This window comes from Sorghum bicolor, chromosome 2, assembly GCF_000003195.3.
Source record: "Sorghum bicolor cultivar BTx623 chromosome 2, Sorghum_bicolor_NCBIv3, whole genome shotgun sequence".
Taxonomy (NCBI): Eukaryota; Viridiplantae; Streptophyta; class Magnoliopsida; order Poales; family Poaceae; genus Sorghum; species Sorghum bicolor.
Genome location: NC_012871.2, coordinates 55585724 through 55596946, shown reverse-complemented (window position 1 = coordinate 55596946; position 11223 = coordinate 55585724). Strand labels below are relative to the sequence as shown.

The window sequence follows — 11223 nt, the reverse complement described above, 5'->3', positions numbered from 1 at the left end:
CTTAATTTTAATGGAAAGATCTAGTAGTTGAACATGCATCAAGATTCTAGGATTACTAAACCAAATATCTGATTTTTAATCTGTTTTCACCATCATATTCCTTATGATTTTATTTACAAAAACAAGATCACACATCACACATGGTTAAGTTTTCATGTGATTCTCATCAAATAAAACTTTTATCGGCACTGTTCAAAATTTTGACGTAGCCATGAGGCATGAATTAAACAATTGGCACTGCCCACCCTGGCCAAATTCTGGCTTTGCGTATCTTGTTCTACAGGCGCTCAGTGACGTCGGTTTCCGCCACCCTCATATGGCCATACTCTACTGCCTCGCCGCGGCCGAGCAGCTGCGGACCCTTCCCCGTCCCCGGCCACCAAGGAATCCGGTGGCAGTACCGGTAAGAACCCAGGATGCTGATCCCATAGTTCTTCCCTCTACCGGCGATCCGTGGCCGTGCGATTAGAACCGGGGTTCCCTTTGGGAATTTGGGTTGACGGGTGTGGTCGGAGGTTTGGGTGGTGCAATGCCTGGTGTTTGTTGAAATGTCTGTGCGGACTATGTCTCTTTTTGCCTCTCTTTTCTTTTTTTTCTTGGACTGTTAGCTGCATCAATGCTAACTAACTGAACATCGGTGCTTTCCACCTTGCAATATTCAGTACAACATCGTAATGCATCAGAGGATGCTAACTGAACATCAGTTCTGGCCACATTGCATTGTTTGATTTGGGCATTGCGGATTTGAATACCGGTTTTGGACTTGTTTAAAACATTTGGGATTAAAGCTAGCCATTTGCGTTGCTGCTGCTGCCATCTGAAGACACAACACTGTACGAACAGTAGAGTTCAGCAGCAGCACTTGTAAAGAAGCCAACCGAACAGGCAATGACATGCTGTCTGTGTGCATAATATATGTCTCTGCTGTCTGTTATGGTTCGCTTTTTATTGGCCCTGGCCTATAGGCACCGTGGTTTAGGTGCAGAGTTCAATCTATTAGTTGTATGAGTGATGCTTATAATTTATCTTATTTAGTCTAGTTATTATAATTCTGTAGCTGCTCTTTGACAGTTTACTTTCTCTGCAAAGTGTTCTCGTGCTGTTATTAGTTTTAGCGATATTAAACTGGCTTTATTGAAACGTCAGGCTGTTCCTACTTCTTTACTCTTTAGAGAACTGTATCATTAATGATTTTCTAGTTCCCAATTCTCATTTCTACTGAACTTGTCATAGTCACTGAGTACCTGATGCAACAATTGATTGCAGTAGGCACCCTTTGGAGTTGACAAGGATATTTGTGAAACTAAATGGAATTCAATACCAATTTATGCTATGAATTATATATAGCATTATCCAGCAAGTATGGTGTGCCTCATTTTTAGGTACTTTGTCTGAGCTTGCTTGTAAATTAGATTTTGTTTCAGTGTAATCAATTCTTGTTGGTGCTACAATCACAGGAAAAGAAACAACATAGGATAGAACTTGCATTTAATTAATTGTAGTGGTCGGAGGGTCTCAACAACTTCTGGATCAACTGTTGCTACATGCTATCAGCTGGATAATTTGTGATGCCATTATCGAGCCATGAACTTCTGTATATGATAACTTGATAAGGACGTCATTTTGCCAATGGATGCTGACAAAATACTGCTGCATGGTTTATTTAAGCAAGAGCAACACATTCTTGTTGTCTGGTACAATCACGAGGCCACGAGGGTGTTGTGCATGTTGATGTTTCACTTGTAGGGCATTCAATTTAACATGGGGAGACACGAGATATCCTCAGACTCTTCAACCTTATAAGTTGTGTTCCAGAACATTTGCTAAAGAGGACATCTGAATAGTGAAATAACAGTATTTTGTGATGGTGCCTTTTTATTTGGTATATGCTTGAGGTGAGCTGAGTTAATGAGTACTTAATTGGTATCAGTTCATCTCCAAGTTGTAATTTATAGTTAGTAAATGCTAGCAGATGGAGTATTAATGGCAAATTTTTTATCTTTTTAGAAACAAAAGAAAAAGATGGATAAGAGCTCAGAGACCATAGTCCATAGGGTACTTCCAGTGTTCTGTCACAGACATCTTCCTCAATATTCCCATGGAATCTGAAACAGAGACTACTAAAATGCATAGGGCCTTACCTGCACTAGACATTAGTATGCTACATTGCTACTTGCTATTTACATTGCACTGGTGAACTTGATACAAATATGTTGGCCTATCCCTAGTAGTTCCTACATGTAAACCTAGTTCATGATGCACATCCACTACATCTAACTTACCAGTGGTCTCAGAATACCATCTATATCAATGGTCGATGATTCATTAGTATCACTGCATGAGGCTTGTGCTGTCAGGCTCTGACTCTCACTTGGGTTTTGCCAGAAGTTCCTGCGTACACCACTTGAGCTGAGGCTATTTGCTGCAAGGCTGAGATCTGACAGCAAAGGCTGCAAAGGGGTGCTGCCTTCAAGCAGGCTTACAACTTTTGACATCTTTGGTCTGAGTGTAGGTGCTGCAGTTGTGCATAGCAGGGCAACATTCAGCATGAGGAGCGCTTCTTCTGATAAGTAATTGGATCCTAGATCTGGATCTACCAATTCCAGTAGAGTTCCTCTCTCATGTAAAACACAAGCCTGGAACAGATTTGGGAGATGCAGTTAACTTACTAATCGAGGTATGTACATCTGAATAACATAAGAACTGGTAAGGTTTGACATTCTGATATAACCTAATTTCCTCTGGTAAGGTTTCAGAAAATGAGGTACTATTTTCTCATTTGGTTACTCTAGACTAGAGGTAAAAATCATAACAATGACCAAATCCCCCCTTACAGTTTCACCTGGTTTTCTCCTCTCTCTTTTTCCTATTGCAACTTACGTTTTTGTACAGTTTCTTAGCCCCTTTTTTTATATATATGTATTTGTACAAAAATAAGATCTCCTCTACTCTATCCGTTTTTTTTAAAAAAAAACACTCTGGGATGGCCAGAATATTTTTCTTAAGGACCAAATAAGTCAGAATTTAATGTGCCACGGAAATTCATGTATAACAGAAGTTTTTTAGTAAGTACAAAAGGGCAGGATTTGAGCTAATGCTACTGTTGATATGACAAGTTAATATTAAATTCGCTTCCATATGAAATATCCTAGTCCTAGTGTTTTTAAAAAAGGATCATGTCCAACAATATGGATAACTCATATTTGTAGCAGAAACAACTATATGAGGTTATTGCTTTAACGTAAGGTGATCATACAGCAAACCCCCAGCCAACATGGTGTAAACTCCAAACTGATGTTTACGAATGGATCAAGATTCAGGAGTTACCCAATCTAAAAGATAAACAAAGTCTTCCTTCGGCCTGTAGTTTGTATTACTTTTTCCACTGACAATTTCCAAAACAACAACACCAAAACTGTATACATCAGCTTTATCTGTTAAATAACCACGCATAGCATACTCAGGAGCCATGTATCCGCTGCATGAATGCAAAACAATCAAGTCAGCTGTAAGCTATGCAGTTTTATAGACTTACTATCAAATGCTCAGATAAGTTCTTCAAACAGGAACTGATTAATATCATTAAGTGTCTTATTCAGGGAAACTGTCAATATGCTTCTGACTTCATATTTCTCCAGTGTTTTCTCTATGTTAAATTTTTTCGGTGTTTTCCATTAGGTCAAATGTTCTCATGTTCGTTGTGTCCATTGCTTTCAAAGTTCAAACTGTCTTCCCTTCTAGAGATTCTTATCTGTACCCTTAAGGTCAATAGGATTTTAAAGAAAACAAGGTTATGGGATGAAAACACTTACATAGTTCCGGCTACTTTTGTGCTTATGTGGGTGTGATCATCTTCATTAAGCTTTGCTAGCCCAAAATCTGAGATTTTGGCATTCAAATCTTTGTCAAGCAGTATATTGCTGGCCTTGATATCTCGGTGCACGATCCTTATTGCAGACTCCTCATGCAAATATGCTAGACCTCTTGCTATTCCAAGGCAAATCTTATGCCTTGTTCCCCAATCTATTCTCAGTCTATACTGTTCGACTGGACGCAGCGATAACATTCCATAGAAATAGTCTGAGTTCTATGTAGCATAAGCTTAAAAATGGTAAACCAAGAAACATGGAGAGTATGTTTACCGAAAAGAGCTCGTGCAAGGCAATTGTTTTCCATATACTCATAAACTAGTGACAGCTGGTTTCCTTCTGTACAGCAGCCGTAGAGTTTCACAAGGTTAGGATGCTGGAGTGCAGATATCATGCCTATCTCATTCACGAATTCCCGATTCCCTTGTTTAGACCTTGATGATAACTGCTTGACAGCGATGATGGTGCCATCAGATAATAAACCCTGTCGAGTCAGTGAAGGCAATGTTCCAGTGTAAGAGTGTACTTTAGCAGTATTAACCTCAGCATAACTTACGTGTGGAAAGCAATGCTAACTGACCTTGTAAACTGAACCAAATCCTCCTTCACCAATCTTGTTAGCTGCATCAAAGTTCCGAGTTGCTGCTTTGATTTGACGCAAGGTGAAGGAGCCAATTTGCAGGTCAAGGGCTCTGAGTTCTGCCGGAGTTATGTTCGCTCATTATACTAAGATACATAGGGATGATTTCTTTGTTCCCACAGCAATATGCAGAAGCTTTACTATGCTGGCTTAATTGTTTTATTTTCAAGGAAAAATTTTAAACTATGAGATCTCTGTTTATTTTGGATCCACGTATTATCTTGCAATTCCTAGTGCAGCTCAGTTAGGTGTGCTCTAGCATTTGGAGTTCACCAAAAATTGAAGCATAGTTACCAGTTTATTAGATAACACAACATTTGAAATGAAAAAAATAACCATAATACCTTTATGCATCGAACTCTTTCTCTGCTTAATACAATAAATGCCGACAATCAGAGCAGTGAATATTGCTGCAATAGGAATTCCAATTGCTAAAGCAATAGATGCCCTTGAACTCCGTTTTTTGCTACTTCCAGCTTTGGGAGGCTCAACAGCCAATGGAACCTGGAAATCTGAACATGATCAACATAAACCACAACTCCCAGATCAGTATGGGAAATAACAGCTTTCTTTTGAAACTACAATCTGCAAATGTTCAATGTTTGTGTCCTTGCCATAGTAATTACTGAAATTAAATATGTAAAACTGACAAATTCAAGATTCAAAGGAACAGACTTGGAGTTACTGATATTGCAGATATTAGTGGGCCATAAGAACCTCTATATGGAATGCCAGTTGTCCCTCTTCCTGCCCAATAGAACTGAATCTCTAGAGTGTGATTTGTGACATTTGTTTGAAAAGTCTTGATAATTGGCTTTGCAGCCACACCGGCCGACTGTTTAATGTCAAAATCCTCTAGCACCATTCTTCCCTGAGGTTAAAGAGCCCATCTTTTATATCACTGCTAACAAAGGGAAGTGTTATAATAGAAAGGAAACAAGCTAGTTTACCTGTATAAGCACGTTGAATCTTCTTTTGCCAAGGCTATAATATGTGCTGTCATTTGTGAAAACAATTTCAGCAAAGTGGAGATTAACTGTGTAGCTCCCACTTAACATGCAAAGCCCATAATATGTGAGGGAAAGAGGAGAAAGACGGGCTTTGGTGTACAGATCTGAATTCGACACGGCCAATTTCGATGTGCTTGTTGCAATGTAGTTGTCGTCATTTATGTTGTCATCCATGAAGTTCCCGGTGCTGCTGAACGCCCAGTTTGAGCCTGGGGATACATACAGGAATGATGCCCCTTTGGGTATTGTGTCAGCTTCATATTCAGTTCCATTAATAGTTGCTCCTTTGTCACCGCAATTGATATGCAATGAAGAGTGATCTGCGAACATGTGTAGGTAAGTTTTCCTTGCAGCTGAAACAAGAACACTAGCTATGAGCTTTATTTACTAAAAAACAATGTACCTTTGTGTAGGAAGTAAGCCCTAATTACCAATAAAGACTTATTCGTTTAGCCCTTGTTCGCAATGGATTCATTCCAAATGATCAAAAATAGTATAAATTTACACAATGTTCCTGGCTGGAATCATTCCAGGCCTCCATTCCGTGAGAAACGAACAGGGCCTAAGTGATTTTAAGGGGTTTGTGTTTAGCACTTTTACTAATAATCCTACAGGATAGCAATTTTTAACTTATCCAAAGTTCATTAATCATTATCATTACTGCCCTTGTCTGTGATATGACGAGGTGTATCTCAAGGCATTATGGTGTAGCGATCCTTTAGAACTAACTGTGAAGCAATACTAGGGGTCAACTTACATTGTCCATTTGAAGTAACACATGGAAAATTCCTCTTGAAGCATGGCTGAATACTATTTCTGTGCATGGAAGGCAAATGTGGGAGTTAGAACATTTTATTTTGTCTAGACAGGTCCATGGTCTAAACTTTTTTTGTTAAATTGAAGCAACGAGCTAAAGGATCTTACAAACTGTTCGCTTCAGCTGAATAGCTCTCCACGAGATTGCTGCAGTTGAAGGATTCGTAGGAAAAGGTTATGTTATGTATTTTCTTAAGGATTCTGAAGAGCAAGAAGACAAGGTATCATGCTAAAGCTTTCTTACACACTCCCTTGAAGGCATTGGCTAGGACCTGAACTCCCTGTCGTGAAGTTATTAAAAGATATGTCCCTGCAAATGATCGTTTTCTATTATATTGGATTGTATTGAAAGCTTGACTTCTTGTCACAAAAAAAAAGAAACAAAAAAAAGAAGAAGAAAAAGTAAGAAAGCTTGACTTCTTACTTCTTAGTTCTGTAATATGGGGTACTTAGTTACATGTACATACAGGTATTGAGCAATCTTTCTCTATGCAGCCACCAGTTAAACAAGAGTGGACATAGGAAGAAAACTCAACTGGTTCAATGCTATTTCCATCATGAAATGTATCATGGATGCATTTTAAAAATAGAAACATTTTATCAGTTTTCTACTATTCGTGTATGAAGAACATTTATCCAGCAATTAGCATAGTATTAACACACCAACATCTTGAATTAGAAAGTTGAAGTTGTACTTTCTTAAGTTCTTAACTTTTATGATAGCTCTAAAACGTCCTGGAAAAGAAAGGTATGTGTTATTTTCATGGATGTCTGTAGGTATCGGCTCATTGACCTATCTATTTATAAGAGATATGGGTTCTTGATTCAGCATTGATGCCTCAGAGTGTGGAAGTAGGTTATTACTCACGCAATCTTGTTTCTTCTTAGTAACCATCCAGGTATGTTTCCAGTGAGTGAATTTCCAGTTAGATATCTGCAGGCAATTTTGGTAGAAGCACATTCAAGAAAGAGGCACAATGAAGTATCATGTTTATTTCAATTTATGAAAGTGCCACTACTTACATGTAATCTACAGCTCTCATGCTAGCAAAAGAAGGTGGTATTTCTCCACTCAGTTTATTAAAGCTGAGATCCCTGCACAGACAATGTTATAATAAAATATGTGAATAATAAAAACATTCTAGCACTTACATAAATTGTGATTTATTACAGATGCTTAAGAGTTGTCCATGTGCCAATGTAAGGAGGTATGCTTCCACTGATGGAACAGTTCCTTAGTACCCTACATTTGAGTATCATATGAGATATGGCAGACAGCATATGGCAAGCTTGAACTTCAGTAAACCACAAACTTACAATTTGTTCATGGATGTCATTCCACTTAAATCAGGGAAAGATGAACCACTACCTCCCAGGTCACTAATCCTCCTGTTTCACGCAGAAACGCAAACAGGATTTAGTGAAAACTAATAATATCTTTTTTTATGGTGGAGCAGTAAGGACTACCCAGTAAGTGATTGTCATTATATATATGTAAAATTATGAGAACAATAATTTCAAGCATTTTTGCTGACATACAGATCAGAAAGGTTTGTCAATTCAGATACACTCGAGGGAATTGGCCCTTCCAACAAAGATCCTTCGATTTGCCTGCACCAAGAGGAGTTACATACTTACATTACATAAAGAAGGTATGAGCATGTGATTTCTGCGGGTATAAGATTTGTTTCTTCATAAATTCACTGACTCACAATTTTTCAAGCCTTTTCAATTTTCCCCAAAAATCAGGCATCCTTCCGGAAAAATTGGTGCTAGAAATCCTCCTGTTGCCAGTTTCAATAGTTAAAATTTACAAAAGACTCAAAGTGAAACGAAGTGGGAAAAGAATATAGATGTAGTGGTCTTACAAATCAGTTAAATTACTGAATATCGAAAGAGCAGTTGGAAGGGGTCCAGTGAACTCATTGGTTGATAATATTCTAAGTTACAGGATGAGAATGTAAGTCATCAGAAACTACATTGACCAATAATCACATCTTCTCTGTGGGCATTTTAAGATAAATACACTCACAGCTTCTCTATTCGAACTAGATGTCCAATTTCAGGAGGTATTGGCCCATAGAACTCATTGCTTTCAATGCTCCTGCAAGTTAGTTTGCCAGCCATAAATTGGAAAGGGAACTCATGAAGTAATTAACAGAAATACTAGTTTCTTTCAGGCTCTTACAAGTTAGTCAGGGTTGTGATCTTTGTGAGAACCATGGGAAAAGGCCCTGACAATCTGTTCGCCATCAGTGACCTGCATGGCTTTCGCATCAACAGATGAACAACATGCTATGTGTGATTCTGTTTATTGTACAGAATGAATTTATTAAAATGCGGGCCATGGATATTATAGTCAGATGAACAAGAATTCACTAATCTAACAATATATTAATTTATGCTAGTAGGTGTTGGTCACTGCTAATTTTTTTTCTTGTGTTGAACCTAAACAATATATGAACTACTGAAAAGGTAGGTATAAGTGCACAGATGATGACTAGTATTCACAAAGTTGGCTTTTGATATGGGACAAAAGCCACCTAATCTATCAGAGCATCCTGATGGGGGAAATTGTGCTTGGGAGTGGTCTAATTTGTTTCTATCTTAGATATTCCTTGCCGACACCCTATACCCTACACCACAGACGAGACAATGACTGTGGCTTGACAAAGTGCAGGAAAATCACTACCCAGTGGCACGAATCTTTCCCTGAGTCTGCATGATTAGGCTCCACACACTACATTTTGTTCTACTACCAGTCAACCAGTCAAGCAGACAATGGGCAGGTAAAGTGCAAGGGCACTCACAGTCCTTGTAACTTCATCCGGGCCCACTGGTCAGGCACTCCACCGTGAAACAAGCTCCTGCTTAGATCTCTGCAGCACGGAAACAACACGTTTACGTTTTCTTTCTTTATGCTATTATATTTTTGAATGTAATTCTTTATGATATTATTCCTATATGTATTATGACTCCGTTGCTCTTAACAGCTGAAGCTTATGGCACCGATCATTTTGACCAACAGTTGACTAGTTGAGATTGAGAACTCACAGCTGGAGGAGGTTTGGGAGGTCAGCGAAGTCTGGCGGGAGCTCACCAGAGAAGTTCTGCCCCTTGAGGAATCTGCAAATTAAAGATTATCATGGTGCCAACTGCCAAACCGGGTGGATGTGGTTATGTTGGCTCAAGGAACTAAAAGAAAAGAAAATTGGGTAATAAAGGAGTGTGGACAAGTGAAACGTACATCTCGGTGACATGGCAGACTGTGCCGTTAGAGAAGGAGCAGTCACAGTGCACCCCGGAGTCGCCGTGGTCGTCGTCACAGGGACCGGCGCTGGCGGTGAAGTCCCAGCTGGACACACCCAGTCTGACCGCGATCCGACGAAGGACACGCACTGCAGAATGAGATTGCAAGAACACGGTTTCAGCAGATGGGGAGAACACAGCATCCAGCTGAAGAGAAAGAGGAGGAAATTAAAACGAATTTGTGGTTAGTTGCAGCCTTGCAGGCAGCAGCATGCCGGGCATTTTGCCCGTCTCCATTGCTGGTTTGGTTTGCAGCTGAGACTCTGATCAGTGATCACATTCACATTTGCCAGATGATCTGTGAACATCCAACCAAAGACCCGTTTTCCCTGTGATTCATTTTTTCCCCCAAAACGGGAAATTTTGTTTCAAAGAAACTGTTTCTTGGAGATTCTTTTGGCAGGTGTCGCAGCAATTAGGCAGCTCAAGAGTGAAGAGTCCGAAGCAAGGGTTGGAAGCTGAACAAGAAGGCTGCCTGCCAGCAAATTAAGAACATGCTCCATGCACAACTGAACTGAAAAAGAAGGTGCAATCAATCAATGCAGTAGAGCAGCGGGGCGAGAGTAAACACCTTCAGCTGGAACGAGGCTAGGAGTCGGAGCCGGAGCAGAAGCCGGAGCCTCCTCCGGAGGAGCGGCCGCCTCACTCACTGCGCCATGGACGGCCTCGGCGAGCAGGAAGCCGAGGAAGAACAGCATGCAGAAGCAGCTCCAGCCACATGGACATGAACATGGCGCCGGCCTACACGCCATCTCTTTCTTTGTTCCAAGTGGAGGTGGTGACTGGAGGAACCGCTGGACCGGAGAGGAGTGAATGACTTGGCTTCTGTCTCTAGGCGAAGAAAGAGGCAGAGGTATCTATATATTTTTTTTTCCACTCTTGTATAAAGGCGTCGTAGTCTTTTGGAGTCTTGGCGGCATGGCAGATGGGTGTCGCTGCACTAGTGCACCTCTCCATACGATACGACTCACTGGTGCGCGCAGGTGAATTGCTTTTTGGCTGCGCTGCAGCTCGATCTCTCTCTGTTTGGGATGGGAAGCCGTTGGCGACGAGGAGCAGAGGTTGGTCTCCTTGCATGGTCTACTTCCAGTTCCGGATGCAATGCACTGCGTGCCCGGTCCCCTTAAATCTTTGACATAATCCATGTCAAAGATTTAAGGGGGTGTTGACCTTGAGAAAATTGTATGATTCATGCTCTTTGAACCGAGAAAAAAAAAGAGAACCGAATGAATTAGAGGAACAAGGGATAGAATAATAATTTTACTAAAATTTGTAAAATGAACTCATGAATATTTTAGACAAGATGATTGCTTCAACTGAACACCTCGTGCGCGTGTAGTTACTCTTATGTATATATCTCTACATTTAAGATGTATTTGATCGGACGAAATGTATATAGACAAAGTATATGATCATACTAGACCATCTAGAGTGATATGTATGTTAAGTATGCATGCATACATAGAGTATATGGTTATACTTATTGTATATAATATAGTAGTGGTATTTTAGTAATATGTTTAAAATATAATTTTTTTAAAAAAAAATTCGCGTGGTAAGATCTAGAGTATCTTAATAT

General features: G+C 39.9%; 1 protein-coding gene and 1 long non-coding RNA gene across 6 annotated transcripts; one reads left to right on the top strand and one right to left on the bottom strand.

Annotated features, from left to right (window-relative positions):
* On the top strand, window positions 258–1583 carry LOC110432542. Its single transcript, XR_002449976.1, has 2 exons — window positions 258–403; window positions 1267–1583. It is a non-coding gene; the product is annotated as an uncharacterized LOC110432542 (long non-coding RNA).
* LOC8054595 (probable LRR receptor-like serine/threonine-protein kinase At1g07650) lies at window positions 2018–10645 on the bottom strand. 5 transcript variants are annotated; one of them, XM_021453191.1, is made up of 24 exons: window positions 10216–10645; window positions 9583–9733; window positions 9390–9461; window positions 9146–9214; window positions 8524–8595; window positions 8368–8439; window positions 8204–8275; window positions 8048–8119; window positions 7875–7946; window positions 7653–7724; window positions 7507–7578; window positions 7359–7430; window positions 7204–7269; window positions 6580–6645; window positions 6444–6482; window positions 6277–6335; window positions 5460–5872; window positions 5227–5380; window positions 4854–5021; window positions 4450–4568; window positions 4143–4353; window positions 3813–4047; window positions 3328–3478; window positions 2018–2636 (listed from the first exon to the last, which is right to left on the bottom strand). In XM_021453191.1, the coding sequence occupies exons 1-24, from the start codon at window positions 10394–10396 to the stop codon at window positions 2274–2276; spliced, it is 3093 nt and encodes a 1030-aa protein (XP_021308866.1). In that variant the 5' UTR covers window positions 10397–10645; the 3' UTR covers window positions 2018–2273. The 5 variants fall into 5 exon arrangements, with proteins under 5 accessions (XP_021308866.1, XP_021308863.1, XP_021308865.1 ...); XM_021453188.1 differs by having other exon boundaries at window positions 5185–5380; window positions 10216–10644; XM_021453190.1 differs by having other exon boundaries at window positions 5185–5380; window positions 5460–5839; window positions 10216–10643.